The sequence below is a fragment of the Bipolaris victoriae genome (assembly GCF_000527765.1).
Source record: "Bipolaris victoriae FI3 unplaced genomic scaffold scaffold_143, whole genome shotgun sequence".
NCBI classification, from domain to species: Eukaryota; Fungi; Ascomycota; class Dothideomycetes; order Pleosporales; family Pleosporaceae; genus Bipolaris; species Bipolaris victoriae.
This window is the reverse complement of record NW_014575249.1, coordinates 47045-64124: the sequence shown is the minus strand read 5'-3', so window position 1 is coordinate 64124 and position 17080 is coordinate 47045. Positions and strand designations below refer to the sequence as shown.

General features: G+C 52.7%; 4 protein-coding genes across 4 annotated transcripts; all 4 read right to left on the bottom strand.

The window, feature by feature from the left end:
* Positions 1-751: 751 nt before the first annotated feature.
* Positions 752-3046, bottom strand: COCVIDRAFT_31104 (hypothetical protein; the record flags this gene model as incomplete). Its single annotated transcript, XM_014695857.1, has 4 exons — positions 752-767; positions 832-1628; positions 1802-2514; positions 2572-3046. The coding sequence occupies 4 exons, from the start codon at positions 3044-3046 to the stop codon at positions 752-754; spliced, it is 2001 nt and encodes a 666-aa protein (XP_014551343.1).
* Positions 3047-4352: 1306 nt separating this feature from the next.
* On the bottom strand, positions 4353-5873 carry COCVIDRAFT_113170 (hypothetical protein; the record flags this gene model as incomplete). The annotated part of the gene is made up of 3 exons (XM_014695856.1): positions 4353-4603; positions 4663-4915; positions 4968-5873. 3 exons carry the CDS (start codon positions 5871-5873, stop codon positions 4353-4355), a joined length of 1410 nt encoding a protein of 469 aa, XP_014551342.1.
* Positions 5874-10989: 5116 nt separating this feature from the next.
* On the bottom strand, positions 10990-12142 carry COCVIDRAFT_113177 (glycoside hydrolase family 114 protein; the record flags this gene model as incomplete). The annotated part of the gene is made up of 2 exons (XM_014695855.1): positions 10990-11436; positions 11561-12142. The coding sequence occupies 2 exons, from the start codon at positions 12140-12142 to the stop codon at positions 10990-10992; spliced, it is 1029 nt and encodes a 342-aa protein (XP_014551341.1).
* Positions 12143-13255: 1113 nt separating this feature from the next.
* COCVIDRAFT_31101 (hypothetical protein) lies at positions 13256-15613 on the bottom strand (the record flags this gene model as incomplete). Its single annotated transcript, XM_014695854.1, has 5 exons — positions 13256-13568; positions 13622-13747; positions 13801-14256; positions 14308-14982; positions 15117-15613. 5 exons carry the CDS (start codon positions 15611-15613, stop codon positions 13256-13258), a joined length of 2067 nt encoding a protein of 688 aa, XP_014551340.1.
* Between the last annotated feature and the right edge of the window lie 1467 nt (positions 15614-17080).

Sequence of the window (17080 nt, the reverse complement as noted above, 5' to 3'; positions counted from 1 at the left end):
TGATATTTTCCCTGAATGGGTTACTACTCGGAAGTATACGAAACAAAACAAGCAAGACCCCCCCCCCCCCCCAAAAAAAAAGAAGAAGTCGCAGCTAACAGGTTGACAGTTTTCTTCCCTACTCTCGCTCTACCTGCCGTACCTGAACTCTTTTTTTTTTCTCTTTCTTTCTCTTGACTGATTATTCACTTTTTAATTGCACACGTGATTGCAACACTCTGAAACCATTTTGAACTTCGACTTGTTTGTGATTCTAATCTTGCTAACGTTTTTTTCAATTCAATATCCAAGTTTGTGGTAAATGGTCTCCTCATATTTGCGTTGGTGCATTAATCTAACCCCAACCTAACCCCTGGGCTTTGGAGAAAAATAACCCCCCCCCACCGACACATAACTGGCAAGATTCCGAAAGGAAAAACAGCGCCAATCCCGCGCCAGCCTCAAACGCGGAGAGATGGAAAAAAAGAAGGGGGACAAGGAAAAGAAAAAAAACATGGTATATGAGACGTTTGGCTTGATTCGTTATGCAAGACGTGGGAAAAAAACTTTCTGAAATAAAACTTGACCCTGAGAAAAAAAAACGGAAAAAAGGTCTGGCTGTGAGACTGTATAGGTAACATGAGGGGGTCAAAAAAATACATTGTTGATGGCATTGATGATGGCACTTTGCGTAGACGAATGCGTTGTGTTGGCGAACGCAATGGGGGATAAAACCAGGCCATAAGGACATTCAAGGGCGGTGCATGACTCTCTACGACTTCAACATGCTGTAGTCAAAAAGGTTAGTGGTATGTTTACATATTTGCGAGTAAGAGAAAGGGGGAAACTTACGGAGCAATCAACTGCGCATACTGCTGTTGCGGGACGTGGCTTCCCTCCTCAATAACATTGCGAATAATATCGTTCTGATCAATATTGCTCCACAAATGAATGCCCATGGCTTTTTTGCTGTTGAATAGTGTATGTGCTACACCTCTGACTTGGCCGAGGACTACACTAGCAATGGGCCATGTGTTGGAGTATTGTTGCAGGGTCCCGACGTCCAGACGGATGGATTGCTTGATGATGTCGTCTTGGCCGTCGGGGACGAGGAAGGACCAGTAGGAAAGATGGACGACCGATGCCATGACGACGACGCAGGTGAAGAAGGGCGTGTGGTAGAGTAGGTTACCCGGTAGACGGATGAGCGAAGAAATGTTTTCGGCCGATGTGAGACACTTGGCTGTGTGGATTTCGCGCGTCTGTGTCGGAAGCAAGACTTGTCCTGGTTGCACACAAATGTTGACACCTTCGACTCTTCCGAATCCCAGGTTGCTTCGCGGCCGGTGCAGCATGATTGTGCTGCCTGCATTGACCATGTGTGCTTGGAATAGCACCTCGTCGATGTGGCCGTCGTTGTTCACAATGTCCATTTTCGACTGGGGGAGGTGCAGCCGCCAGTTGCACAGGAACTGGTCGACGACATCGACGGCGTGGTATTCAAACGTCGAGTCGAGACGGGCGCATTCAAAGACTTTGCCTAGGATTCGGATGGCGTCGATGAGGTAGGTGAAGGAACTGAATGTGACCAACGACGGCAGGAAAGCCGAGTCGTCATAGTCTTGTAGAGTCGATGGGAATGGTATTTGCTGGGAGCATTGTTAGTCTCTTGTCGTCTTACTGATGTGCACGAGAGTAGTCCAAAACGGCATGGTGGCTGCGGGTCATGTACGGTAAGAGTGAGCAGCGCAGTAGCCCATGACCAAGCCGGGAAGCATTGCCAAGAAAAAGGTCAGATCGGAGTGCAGGGGTCTTGACTTACACCTGAGAAGTACTGAATGTTCTCGCAAGGAAGCGGGACGTCTGTTTGCACATCCTTTAGCCTGAATTGTACGCCCGGGTTGACGGCCGTCATCATGCCATTTGCTGTGTACATGGACCACCACGTCCTCCGCCAACTCTCCTCAAGCTGTGGGTCGTTCTCGCCATTCATCAAAGCAAACTCGATACGGTGGAGACCGATTTCTAGCGTCAGGTCCTGGGCCATGGTGAAGATCTGCGCTGCTCGGGGGACCTGGTTGTGCGCATGTAGACCAATGGCAAAAAGCAGCATTGCTTGCACCGACCATCCGTCTCTTGGATAGTTGCCAGTGTTGATCTGGCGGTCTAGTGCCTCCTGGTACATGGCAGCAGGCACAGCAGGCAGGAAGCTTGAGCCAATGAACTGGACGGCATATTCCAAGAGAGGAGCCCGGCGGTCCTTGAAGATGTCGAGTAGCCTCGGCTCGGGTAAGCAAAAGGGATGTGAGTTGTAGAAGAAATGGTAGAATGCCTGGACGGCAGACTCGGGTCCATGGTGGCCGAAGCGGTTCAAGCGGGCAGTGCCGTTGAGGTTAAGCTGAGCAACTGGCGGGGCAACTGCTCGAACGCCGAGACCATGCAACGGGCTGAGTTGGTTCACGTCGCCATTGTACGAATAGTCAGGCGAGGAGGACATGTGACCATTGCTGGCGGCAACTTCAGCAGCAGATAGTGCTAGTCATGTTAGAGGCGAAGACTATGTGGCGGCCGCGAAAGAACAAAGTTACTCACCATGGGCGACGGGAGGGGCGGCAGGCGCAGCATTGTCGTCCTTGTTCTTGCGCTTCCCCTTCCAACCGCGTCGTGACTTGATGTAGGTACATTCGACGTTATCGGTCCTACATCGGGAACACTGGGCTCCACCGTCGCATTTCAAATGCCTGCTTCGACATTGGACGCAGGCGACGGCGACCGAGGCTCTTGTTTGATCCCCGGATGACGCCTTTTGGCTGCTCTTGAGGCCGGCATTGGAGCCGGCCCTGCTGCCATTGGACGACTGAGGCGTCTGGGCAGGTGGAGTGGTGGTCCCGACACTGTTGGAGTGGGTAGCAATACTGGCAGTAGGCGACAAATGGAGTCCTAGCGAGGGCGAGAGAGAGGCCGCCGAGTCGGGCGGGGAGAAGGGCTGGTGGTTGGCCCAGATGGTATCATTGACGCCCGCAGAGAAGGACGACTGTCCGGTCGTCGCGTGGGCGGACATGGGCATGGCGGAAGGAGGCATGTGCGCAGATTTGCGCGCGCTCGTCTGGTCTCTCTGGTCTATGGTGTTGTCGCAACGAAGCAGCAATCGTCCGAGTGGGCGACAGAGCAGCAGGAGTGCGCAACTGTGCGTATGGAGAGACGTTTGAGGTTCAATGGATGCGGGCTGCTAGCACCGACTTGACTGTTGACGGGCCCACACGTGACGGCCGTTGCGGGTTAGCGCCAAGCAGCCGCACCCACTGCGAGCCCGCCATCAACTCCCGAACCGCTACCAGCCCAATCGGCCGCCCTCTCTCGGCCCCGGCCATGCGGAGGCGCTGTCCGTCTGCTACCCATTGAGCGCGCCATTCGAGTCCCATCTGCTCTCTGATCGAGCTGTTGCGAGGGGCACGCAGCGACGCCGTGGTTGCGCTCAACACCACGACCACCACCACGCTCGTTCGCACAGGTGGGCGCAAAGGGGGCGAGCGTAGTATGTACCGTCCCCAGCTGAGTCGCGGGCTGGCCGCTCCATCTCGCCCCTGCCATTGGCTCCGATTGCAGATCACCCACGGTGCCTGCAACCACCAGCTCTTGGCCCCTCGCCGTTACGCATACCTGCATGCTTGTACATATATACACTGGCGAGTAACATCTTCATCCTCACAGCCATCGCAGAAACAGCCCATTGCTGCATCGCCCTTGTCTCGGCCATCTTGCCATCTTGCTGCCTCGTCGCGGAAACAACACATTGGCAGCGTCTGCCACAAGACAACTCGCTTGCATGGCTGCAAATGGCCATGTGTGCGCATTATACATGCTCATGGCACACCTGACCTCACTCCCTTCCATGCAGCCAAAACTAATCCTCGTTGCTTTTTGCTCGCGTGGCGACGTGCAGTGCGCCAAAGCCACTGCAAAACCGCCGTCCTTGCCTGCCGGCTGGTGCTTTTCCCTCTCATCCCTTCCATAACCCCTTCCTCAATCGCCACAGCAGCTCCCAGGTGGCCCATCCAAATCTCCCAACAACCCTTGGCGGCGCTACACAAAGGCATGGCGTCGTTACACATACAGTACACGACAGGCAGTCATTGAGTGCTGAGAGGCCATACGATCCGCCTTCAAATATAAACTTGACGTCAGTTGTATTCAAATCTGTACAAAGCTAACAAACGCCTCGTTTGCGAAAGGAAAGAAAGAAAGAAACAAACGCCCGCTGCCAATGCTAAAACTTTTCCATCAACAAAGAAAAAAAACGAGACCGAGAAAAAAGCGTCCCGAAGTCTAGCCAAAGCCAATACCAAAGCTCTCAAGCGTAGACTGCATGTCCACTAGCACTGTGCGTTACCAACTTCTTGCACATCGGGACACCGACCCTTGGTGAAGTTCCACACATCTCCAGCACAATCCCTGAGATTTCTCTCAGCCTTCCACTGCAGCTCCGTCTCTGCTCGCTGTACTTCAGCCACACAAAAACCAACATCTCCCGCCCTTCGTCCGACTTCTCGTGCTGGGATCTTCCGTTGAGACACCTCCTCCAGGCTGTGAAGCACCTCACGAACCGTGTGTCCGTTTCCAGTACCTAGAAAGAGTTAGCAACCAGATCTAGACTGGCGGGTTGTAGGCGAAAATGCTGCTTACCCAGGTTGTAGGTTCGGAATGGAGCCTTTGTGCGACCAGCTGCTGAAGCAGCCAAAGCCGCGATATGACCACGGGCCAAGTCAACTACATGGATGAAGTCACGCACAGCGGTTCCATCTGGAGTGTTCCAGTCGGTGCCGAAAATATCCAGCACCGGCCTGGCACCCGTCATGACTGTGGCAATGACTGGGATGAGATTGCTTGGTTTCTGCCGTGGATCTTCACCTAGTATTCCGGATTCATGGCAGCCGACCTGGTTCCATTAGCATCTTCTCGTTTGGAAATTCACTCGGATGAGGGCTTACTGGGTTGAAGTATCTCAGAGCAGTGATGGACCATGTCGGATCCGCCACAGCAAGATCTGCAAGGATGGATTCGCACATGAATTTTGAACGTCCGTAAGGCGAAGTGAGACCCAAGACACCCGGTAGTACCTGACGCTCGCGTCCCTCGGCGTCGACAAAAGTCTCTGGATGATGTACGCATAGCTCCTCGCGTAGAGGCACACCGCAATTGGCACCCTCACCGTATACTGTAGCCGAGGACGAGAAGACAAAGTTTTTGATGCCAAACTCCTCGATTAAGCCCAGGAAATCAACTAGACCGCAAACGTTGTTGCTGTAGTACCTCAGTGGCGTGCGAATGCTTTCTTCGACAGATTTGTAGGCGGCAAAGTGGATAACACCTGTTATCCGGGATCGACGCTCGATCACCGGCTCCTGGCGATCATCCGTCTCCATGTCAATGCCAGAATCTGTTCGCTGCAGATTCGTATACGGGAAGCGACGGGCTAGTGCTGATACCGGTTTGCTGCTGACGGAATACGAAGAGTAATTGGCCAGTACGGTCTTCATCTGCGGACTTCGATAATCCAACTGCTGAAAGTGTAGTGCAGGCAGTTGTCGGCCTTGCTCCTTGCAGAACTCCTCGGCAAGGAATTTGACTCTGGTCAGGACATTTTGGTAGGAGTTGCTGAGGTCGTCGATTACAAGGACGTTGTATCCTTCTTTGAGCAGCTCCAGTGTTGTGTGGGAGCCAATGTAGCCCAATCCGCCAACGACCATGATGAAGGAAGAGCTGACGCCCTCAATGTCCAAAGGATCCGCTGCCACGTCGTCGTCAAAAAGCACAGAGCTTTGTGTCGCTGGTGTGCTGACCATCTCCGGTGTCGCGGATGGCGACACCGAGAACTGTGAGGAGCATGCAGACATGGCGGGCAACGCGCTTTGCGTGTTGAATGAGTGAATGGGAGCGAAGAGGAGCGAGTGTGAGTGCCGTGTTACTGATCTGCTTCTTGGTATGCCAACCTTAAAATCTTTATATACGCTACCTCAGTCTTAATGGTACTCAGCTTACATTGAATTAGGCAGAACACGTCAAAGCCAGACTTTTTTGCGCCATCAATATTGTCTACTTTACTTGGCACGACCAGGCCGCTTGATCCCGATTCATGAGTGCCGGAGTCTCCCCAGGCCCAGCTCTCTCGAATATACTCTTGCATCGCTAAAGATCCCTGTCCAATTTACATCGCCGAATGCGCAATACCCAGCCGTGCCCATGCGGGTTACACTACCACAGCTTCTAGAGTCTGAAATTTGCCTTCATCTGGGCTGGAAAGAGCTCGATGGACGCAGTTCCAAGTGCTTCCATCCAGGCGGCTGATACTGGATCCGCCATCGACACCACCCCTGAAGCGCCTGCAGGGCAGTGGAGATGCTCACCACCCAGCCACACTGATGAATACTTTTTTGTTGCTACTTTTGAAATACAGGACCGGATTGGTTTGTTGAGGCTGGGACCGATCCTTTGCAATTGGCTGATAGTAAGCCGTGCCTAAGCTAATGTCATGGATGGGTCTAGCTCGGCCATTGTTCCCATCTACGCCTACCCCCCCCCCCCAGCAGGGGGCATGGAATCCTTTCGACATCATGTTTGAACCCTTCCCGTTCTCCTGGTAGCCGCCCATCTAACTTGTTTAGGGAACTTCTGACCCTCAAGCACAGTTTACCGCAATTGGAAGTGTGCATTGTGGGCCCAGAGAAGTTGCATCACAGAATGCAGAGTATTTTGCAGCCCTGAAAGCGCGCACTCTGCTCAAAAAAACATGTGCACCATCGCTTACGCCGCAACAAAGTGACGCACCAGATTGTTGAGCCCGCTATAGGATGACATCACTTGGTTCTAATTCGGGGTCGAGTGTGACTTGTCACTAGTATTGGGCGGAATATCTGACGATGGGACCTCCCACGCAACAATCATATGATTGCACAGCGCATTTAGAAACCATGTCTCAGGCCCTGAGAGACGGCGCCCGGGCTAAAGGAGAGCCGTTCTGGTAAGCCTGCTTTGCAGCATGCGTATTGCCACACCGAGCATCGCTGAATTAGGCCTTATTTGAGTATCCTCGTAGTCGAGGAACCAATTTCGTTCATCAATCGAGGTCGGGTTACACAGCGCAGCTTGCAATTCGCCTGCTTCCCAGTAGTTGCATAAGCGCGAGGCTGAAAATATAACTTCAGTCCATGATCTGGCCATTCCATCACAGTCTAGACGTCTCGACGGGTCCTTTCCAAGCAGTCCGGAGTCACGCCTTTGTCCGAGGGCGCTTCCTGACGGCGGTTCTCAGAGGACAAAAACCGGAGACAAAAAAGTTCAGTACGATTGCCAAAGCCAGAGCGATGCCCATTTATGCCATTCGGAGTTCCCCGTCGCTGCCATTATAGGGAAATCCTCTGCTGGACTAGTTCTGCGTCTTGTTCGCAGGAAATGACTCACTGTTAGCCCCGATTACATACAGTCTGACAGCATTTTGCCCATGTCTATCGATTGCCTTAACGCTTGGTTGAGCTGAGCAGGGTAGATTGGGATCAGGACAGCCTTGCAGGAGCAGCCAAGAGGTACACACATGGGAAGCCAGAGCCTTTGCGGCAAGGCTACATTTCCTTGTCGCCTCGAGCACACCACGTGTGAGTGAAACCTCGGTCCGTAGGATCAATTTAGGTGCGTCGGCCGGCGGCTAAGGTCTTGGTTTTCGCATTTTGAGCTGTGGTGGAAATAAGAAACACCTTGGCCAATGGTGATTACCTTGTCATCGTACCCCACTAACGAGCTGATGCAGATCAGGGAGTCGCGAGAGTATCTGTTCGCCATCTAGACAGGTATTGCAGCACACCAGACGGACCGCTCGGCCGTCGGGTGATTACTTCCAAAGACGACTTTAACTAGTTAGTCGGCAAGATGACTCTAAACCAGTAAAGATTTTCACGCAACATACTCTTAACTATTATGACCCACGGGGGTCAAGCAGCCCCAGTGTCACACTAACATTGGATGTGCTCAGTGGCCATAGGCGGCAGATCTGACAGTCAGCTAATCCCAGGCCACTTGCTGTTCTTAGCCAGATTGTTAGCCCTTAGTCTACGCGCTAAACATGCGCCAACACTCTATTCCAACTCTGATCTCATCTCCGTGCGGAAATTTTACAGCCTCGTTCTATATCGGTTCGCATCTATGAATTTTTCCACAAGGGTTCGCTACCGGAAGTTCAGTACAGTTCACACCCCATGCCATTCCCCGGCAGAATACCGTGGCTTCCTCGCGTTTTCCCGGAAGCTTGAATGCCGGCGGCTCCGCGTAGCCTTGCTTGGCTGATGCAGCATATGGGTGTCCAAACTACCGATTTGATGCCGAGCTGAGTGCCAGGTTACCAATTTTTTTTGTTTCTGAAGGATTTCAATAGCTTCTTGCGCCAGTCTTGGTTAGGTCCTGGTCTCAAGCAGTTGACAACGCAAGCGAGCATCCGGCTTACGTATGACGTCTACACTGGACGAGACCATTGGGTAGAGACAGTTGGGCGATGCGTTGTGCGTGGGAACGACAGCTTCCCGAAAACTAGTCGTAGTGCCCGTTCACCTAAGCGGGCGAGCTAAGAACTCGGCACAACGGGGGAGTGCTCCCCTTGTCAATATTGGCTAGCTCTTTTGCAACATGAAGCCGAAGTTACATTTAGATGACGCCCTCTATGGGAACACTCACCTTGAATGACGGGAGCCATTGCAAGCCGCTCGCTAGGGCATGCCGATCCTTCTCTCCTTCACACCATTACCATTGCACCATGATCTATATGTGCTAATTTTGTATGTGCTTAGGGCGAATCGCAGCTTTTGCCTCCCAGGTTCAGGCGTTGAGAAGAACACGAACAGGGGCCCGATCTTTGCCCCGCACCAACCCCTGTCAGCCACAGCTCCTCGTATGGGGCATCCGGAATAGTGGATCGGCCGCCCTGTGCTATGTCGTGTTCAAGCAGGCTTGGAGTGGAGCGCCGTATGCCTGGACCCATTGGCCTGCAAAAAAATCGGTAACGAGACTTGGTGTTTCGATTCCTGAATGGATGCTCGGGTCTGGAAGGCGTGCTTCATGCATGAAAATACGAGTGAGGCTTTGTGAATGGGATGGCGCCCTCGTCTCGTTACCAGCAGCCAGCATCGGCCCTGGGCGCCTTGCACAATGGAAGCTTTCCATACCCACCAGTGCTGCAGGCCTTGCTCACTAGGCATGACCCCCTCACCTCGTTTCCCAAAAAGCGAGCATGGATGTAAGGCATGTGCTGAACGATTGGACGAGGATCTACTTCTCTATAACCAAGGTTTGGACACTGCCATTAATCCCCTAAATATAGAGGATCCTGTCTATATGAGGCCGCGTGGCGTTGTCTCAGATACAAATCCCATGTACCTGTCAAGACCAATATCCGCATATAGTCTTGAGTGCCGACCGCAGCTACCGCCAGGCTTCTGACCGGTGTAGACAAGTTGCTAGACCGGATATTGTAGCCACATTCAACCGGTCGGCAGATATCCCTTGGCGCGTGGGAGCCCTTACCTTCCCTACGGGTTGTTTGCATGCATCGCCTCAGAATTGCAGCATAGCATGTATACATGATCCGTGGCTGATTCCACCAGTGGGATGATCGGCACACAGCACATGCCACCCATGTCACAGGCGCTTGCTTGCGCCTGAGTAATACTGTGTAATAACAAATCTGTAGAGGAATATCGGATGAGCATGGATTCCCCGGATCGCGGCCGCAAGCCTAGAGTAGAGTCAGGGGAGTGAATCGATCCTCTCGTCTCGCAGTGGAGAATGTGTTTGAATAGTGCGCATCGATCCACAGCTGCTGTGAAACATCGCAGAGGTATCTTTTTTCTCCCTCGGTTCTTCTTAGACACCGACACGTATTCGACGTACTACATACAGTACATAGGCGCCGGCCGGATGAGAGCGGCGGCGTGATTCTCGGCCTTGCGTTCCGGACTGTTGTACTTTGTACGTGCGTACGAACACCCAAGACCGCGGCGGTCCGGCATCGAGACCGTGCTAGACTCGCTGGGCCCTCGTCGGTTCGGGGAGAAAGCAGCAGAGCATCGAGACCGTGGGACTTTGAAAATGCAAGAAACACGCAACTTCGGAGACTAGACTTCGTATGCCACATACACTAGTTGAGAAGAGAGAGCGAGCTGAAAAGAATACGGCCCGCCTTGAAAGCGCCGAGAGAAAGCACGCCATGCGGGAGATGATGCAACGATATGGTGAAGGGGGGGAGTCGGTAGAGGCGGCTGGATAGTGTGCACAGAAGCAAAAAGTAAAATAAGTGTATGTCGGTTGCAGCAGACAGTGCTTCCTCGGGATGTGGAGAAAAAGCCCATGATGCAGAAGGATTGTCACTACGCGACTCATTGAACAAACAACTCCAATTTTCTGTGTTTAGCTTGTGATAATGTAAAGTGTATGAAGAAGCAAAGAAAAAGGTTTGTTATGGGGGACCGACACCGGGCGAATTACATCCGAGGCAAGCGACGGCTACTGCGCTTAGGAGCGAATGGAGTGTGCCGAGAGAAAAAAACAAAAACAAAAAAGCTACTAAGGAAGAACAAACTTTTTTTCCTTAGCACTGCCAAGGGAAGATTACTAAGAAGGCTACGTGGGTGGAGTAAATAGTCCGAAGATGATGATGGGAATTCCTCGTTAGTGTATACCACCCTACTCCAGTGTTCAAAGTTTGGTAGTACCGCAACATGTTTAAAAATAGTAAGTTGGGACATCAAACATGGACAATGACACTAGCAGCATACGTAAAAACACGGGAAAGAACACCATACAAAACACAGAGATGCAATCGCGAGATCGATAAAACCGGCAAATGCCACAAGTGAGAAAGTCAAGTTGAAGAAAAAAAAAACACGAGGGAGAATGAAGGCATGATCCCAGTTTAAAGGTGAAATACATTACGTTTTTTTTGTTCTTGTCAGCTACACTACTACGAATCCATTAGTTTGAACTATTGTTCCGGCCGCCACCTACGGCCTCATTGATATCGGTAACATTAACACTGCCATCGCAATACTCGACCCAGCCATCGAGCTCCATCTTCTTTAGCACGGTGCTAAACCGCTGGCTGCCCTCTCCCTTTCCGCTCTTAGCACAGTAGTCGGTCAGGATGTTTTCGCGCAACCCTTGTTGCGCCCCGGCGCCGTCCGGATACTCGATGTGGAACACGGGTTTCCCCGCGTCGATGAAGGGGGAGAATTTGGCGCACTCGCTGTACTTGACGCATTCTTCGTTGACGGAGAAGTGGACGATGGGGAGGACGGTGGGGACAATGTCGCCGGCGTTTTTGAGGCCGAGGGCGAGGCCGAGGGGTGCGGTGATGTTGGAGAGGTATTGCATGAAGGCGATCGAGTCCGCGGAGGTCAGTCCGAGGCCGTTGTCATTTTGCTTTTTTTGGCAATCGTGTCAGTACTCCCGTCCATCACATCGTGATTTCCCCCGCACTTCCACCATTTTCTTGTCGTAGGAGGCAAAAATGGTGGCGCAAGGTAATAGAGAGATGGAAACTCACATATCCATCCACATTGTCCGGATCAACTCCATCGCACCCTTTGTCCTTTGCCAACTGCACCCTCGTCTTCATGATATTCCTCACATTCTCGCTCTTGAGATCAATCCATTTCTCACCGGGCCAGCCATCCAGCGGCTTACCCAAGTCGGCGTCTTTGAAATCCTTGGCGTCGGTCCGCCAGTTCTCGTAGCTGCCTGCGCTGAAGTAGCACAGCACGCGGATGCCCTGGGCGCGTAGCGCGTCGATTGTGGATTTCGGGGTGTCGAAGAGGTCGATGTCGTAGACGCTTACGTTGGGGGTTAGAGCGCTGTTGGAGGACATGTCGGGAGGGTGCGAGAGAATGATTTGCCATGTTGAGGCTACCGAGGGGGTCCAGGGGAGGGTGGTGTTGGGAGAGGGGAGAGGCGTGCCGCCGGGATTGTTGTTGTTGTTGTCGTTGTCGTCGTCGCCGCCAGAGTTGAGGCCTAGTCCTAATCCCAGACCGAGTGCGAGGGCGAGGACAATAACGATGACGAGGGGGAGTACGATGCAGAGGATCTTGCGGCGGCGCGACCGCGTTGTCGCTGTGGGTTTGACGTCCATGATTATTTTCTTCTCTGTTTCCTTTTTCCTTTCTTCGTTCCTGGATTGTTTTTGCTTTGTCCTCTTCTCCTCGGATGGGGGACTACGCAGTTGTAGTATTACGTTGGTGAGGCTTTAGCCGAGAGACCCTTTTAGGCGCCCCGTAGGCTCAGCGTATAGCAAAAAAGAGAGTTTGCCAGGGGGGGCCAGCGCGTATAGAAAATGGAATGTGTAGTCACGATGGAGGGGGGGAACACAGCCAGCTTTGTTTTTATTGAAGTTGCTAGCATAAGCCCCAATAGTACCAACCCGCTATACGAAACTGCCTCCCTTCAGCTCTACACTCTAGATGCAAACCCAGGCCAGTATTCTACATGGTTTGCAGAGGAAGAGAAAACAAGGGAGACGCGGCGTTAGCGGCGCAGTCGCGACATGAGACCTTTTTCTTGTTCGGCACTTGCGGCTGAGGGATGCAAGGTGCATGTAGGTTAATATAAAGGATGTTAAATAAAACACGGTCCTAGCTGGAGACGGCATAACGCCTCGTCTGCGGCAGTGGTAGCGCGTGTGGCTGGTGTAGAGTCGGGGAAGCGGTTCCGGTTGGTGGAGCGGGGGAGAGGAGCACGCCATCGTGGTGGTGGAGGATACATTGCCACATGCGGATCTTGGGCATAGTAAGGCATGCCGTCAGGAGATGCGGTCAACGGAGCTGACAGCCAGCTCGGTGAACCGTGTCCAAGCATGCATTAGCAGTTTCAAAGTGGCGCCTGTCGTTCAAACGGACCGGGGGCGCTATACAAAAACGTCCCGAGGATATGGCGTTTTCGATACTCGCCCCCAGTCTGTGTGTGTGCGTGTGTGGTGGCTGGAACAGCGAAGCGACTTGGCAGCCAGCCTGAAATGCTGACCGCTTAAACTCCGGTCCAACCCTTGCAAGGCTGCGCCAACACCACTCCAGTAAAAAGTAAACATGTAGCATCGCATCGTCAGGCGGCATATAAGTTTTGGTTTTTCTCTTAACGGACCCACTCATAGCTCTCGTGAATATCGTGTTCAAGCATTCCTATTAGACATTTGTAGCCATAATGTAATCACTAACAATGCAAACAAATATTGAAAGTCCGCCACGCCCTCCTAGAGAGGCAATGCCGACGAGAGCCTGTATGTCCTGCTCGCACCACTCATAGACACCCACAGCGTCAAGGGATCGCTGCCTAGCTGCTCCCTGGTCGCGCCAGTCGAGTCTGCTACTGACCCTGGCACCGTCACTGGAATAGTTGCACCGCAGCTGTTTCCGCCTGCCGTGAACACGCTCACAGACTCGATGCTGGCACCATTGGTCGACGTCTTCCAGGTCATGCTAGGCCTGCAGAGATCGCGCGTCTGTCGGTTGAGGAATTGCTGCGCAATATCGTCATGCTTAAGCGTCTTCATGGGCCAGGTCGTCCTAGAGCGGGTGTGTCAGCATTGCTTAATCGAATACGACCATGGTTTACGTACAGGCGCGTCATCTCAGTGGTCACAACCTCGAGCCACGACATGAGTAGCGAGTATTGGCCAGACTTGCCATTAATAGTAGTCGCTGGCACGTCCGCAACCCGCATGTTAGCCTGGTGGAACATGTACCTGCGTGATGTCTCAGTAAACTTTCTTCAAGCGGATACGGGCGGACGACTTACGGATCCCAGTGAAGCCCGAAAAGATTGCGTATCGCCGTATCCCGGGCGTTGGCCAATAGATCGTCAAAGGTGCCGGCGCCAGCTGATGTATCAATCCATTCCTGGGTAGTGCAGGCTGGGAGATCGCAGTTGTAGTAGATCAGAGTGGCCCAACGTGGCATAATGTTCAGACCAGCATACCCATTGAACGACGTCGTTGTGGCCAATGGCCAGAACGAGCTCTGCGTGTTGCGGAGACGTGGTCGGGTATTGTCTCCAACCACATTGGTGATACCGTTGTCCATCCATGCCTTGATGGCGTCTGCATTGAACAGACCAGTGATGGCTGGTGGAATGAGACCCTTGGTGCTCCATCGCTTAGCAGCGTCGAGTCCGACTTGCTTCAGCCAGGCCCTGTTGAAGGAAATTTCCTTTGATGTGTCCGCATAGGTGGCATTGGTCAAGTCCATGTGTGAGCTAGTGTCTTGTCAGCAGCGATCAGCGTCTTAGTAGCAATTGTATACGTACAATGTGTGAGAGATATGGGCAAAAGCGTCGCGGTTTGATGTCACTGCAAACCAGTTCTCAAGCGGATCAATCTGGGCACATTGAAGACTCCAGGTGTATGAAGTGGGTGTCGTAGGCCAGATGTTTACACCGGTGCCAGGGGGTTTGGAGTATTCTGGGCTGCCGTCAGGCTGATCAGAATATTCAATAGCCTGGGGAGGGTTGCAGCGTGTCTGGCCTAGATCCGTGTATGCAGATGCTTCAATGTCACCGTTGCCGTTGTGGCCGATCTCAATGAAGAACTCAGATCCCGCCGGCAGCCTTGCGTTAAGAGCAGCCTGCCATGTCACGTGGGTCGTAAGATCCTGTGGCGTGCAGCGGTAGTTTTGGCCTGCTGGACGGTACAAGCCCGTCTCCAGGAACATGTCGTCAACTTGCGTACTGAGATAGATTCGCCTGAAACCAAGGAAGAGGCCTCTGGTCATCCAAGTGATCCACGCGTGCTGCAGAATGTTGCTGGATGGCGCCCAGTCTAGCGCAAACGGAAGAAACCATGCCATCTGCTGGCGTGCACCAATCTGGTTGATGACTGCAGCAGTTCCAGCATTGGAAAAGCTAGCAAACTCCCACGCAATCGAAGAGTTTGTGATTGTGGCCGGAGTATGGTAGATGCTAGCAATGCTTATCGGCACACCCCTGTCATCATGGTTAGTCCTGCTTGCATCTTATGTTTTTGCCTGTCAATGTTTGCCACCCGCACCGCTTGTGGAAGTCGAGCAGAGATCACTGCCCATTGTGGCAATTAGAGCCAAGGAGTTGTTTGCACTTACGTCTTGAGATTGGCCGAAGGGAAGCCACTTGTATTGGTAAAGGTGACTGGTTGATCGTCCAAGCTGCCACCAGTGCTAACCACACCAAATTCAGTGGTAGGAAAGACATCCAAGCGGACCATCCTCACACCAAAGTTGGTCTGGTAAGCGTACAACTGATTCCATTGATCGGTTGTAAGGGCGCTTCGGTACGAGTTGTCGTAGTTGTAGCTAACTTCGCCAACAACAACGATACCACCGTAGTTGCCATTTGTTGCAGAGGCATTGAGAAGGGGAAGATTGGCAATACCAGCCTGAGGGACAACTAGGGTCTCATAGGGTATGCCATAGCCCTGAAGACCAAGTGAGGCGCTGTTAAGCGCGGAAGTAGCATCGCGAGCGATGACCAAAACAGTGCTTGAGACAGTTGCGCTTCCCACAAACGCCGACACTGGTTGCAGCAGAGAAAGCGAGGAGACTAAGCATGCTCGCAATAACGAGCGAGAATAGGACGACATGATTAAAAAAGAAGTGAAACAATGGATGCTTGAAGTGGCTGTCTCTGAGGAATCTAGGCATATTAATAAAGAAGTCTCGGCAAAATTTGTCCCATAGGTCACCTCGAGTATAACGGTCCAGATGCGGTAAATGATCAAGGGACTATTGATTTTCCATTTTTGTTTCCACCACATTGAGAGTTACGACTTGTAGTCGGATCTAGTCTCAGGCGTACCACGGCATTGAGTTCAGCTTGACGCCTCTCAAAATCGTGGAGGTCGTAAAACCGGGGAGGAGCTTGCTGACATGGAATGGGGCGTACTATTAACCTTGGCCAGCACACTATTGCCAAATCCTCAGGTGATGCCGCTCGAGGAGAAGAGGCGTATGCCACGTGAAAAATACCGTGCCGCCGCTGTGGATCGTGAAGAACAAGCACATAGTAGGATCACACTTTAACTCTCGGCTTGGATTCAACCAGGTCGCTGGGTACGTACCGGGGCAGTTTAGCAGAGCGAGATTGAAGAGATTGCTACTATGATGCTCAGGCTGTAGTTAGAGTAGAGGACCGGGGTGCAGGCCCATGCTGTACGTAAGTGGGTGGAGGGAGTCGTATGTTGAGAAGATCCCTGGCCACTGTCTACGTTAGTGGTGTGCCTGTTGTCCCAGCAGGCGCCTGGCTGCAGTCAGCCTGTGGTGGATCGGGCCAGGGTCAGGGCCAGGGCAAGAAGCCTGTTGCATTTGCCTTGCATGAGCGCCGGAGACAAGGCCGGAGCGAATGCCACATTAGATGAAGTCTGATATTAACGTCGTAGTGTGGAGGAGGTTAGGCTAAAATGCGTGCCGAGCGGGACGCTACAAGTGGAGGGCCAAATTTAGCGCGCACAGGCCAGGGTGAGGGAAACCCTGGGCATGTCAGCCTCGCTCGCCACGGTTCCTCCTGTCCACCACTCTTACCACGTCGCCACCAAGATCCACCGTCCGCCGAACCTAGGATCCCGCTTTGGTCGGCTTGCAGTCCCCCTTCGTGTCCGGGATAGATGAATCTGGCCACTATAATCCCGCTAGTGCACTATGTCCATGCTTTTGCCTATGCCCGGCCTAAAGGCTTCGTGCTCATCACGCCGGCTCACTGTCGTCTGTAGCACCCGCCAAGCGCCGTATTGCCATATTCTCGAAGGATGAAGGCGTCTTCTCTGACTGCTGCCGATCCTGCAGTGGACATTGCTTCGGCTAGCCACTGGTCATGGTTGCTAATGCACTGCCAGATCGACGCCTAACTAACACCTGACTGTACTCTGGCATACGAAGCACACTATGCACCTCTTGATCAGCTCTCAGCTGGCCTTCACCAGTCGACTGCCTGCATTTGCCTGCCGTTCTTGTTGTGTCGTCGCCGTCGACTCGCCCTCGTTGTGACACCACTTCTCCATGCAGCGGGCTGTCGCCCTCTTGTTTTTTACTTGATAACCCACCCTATGCCCAAT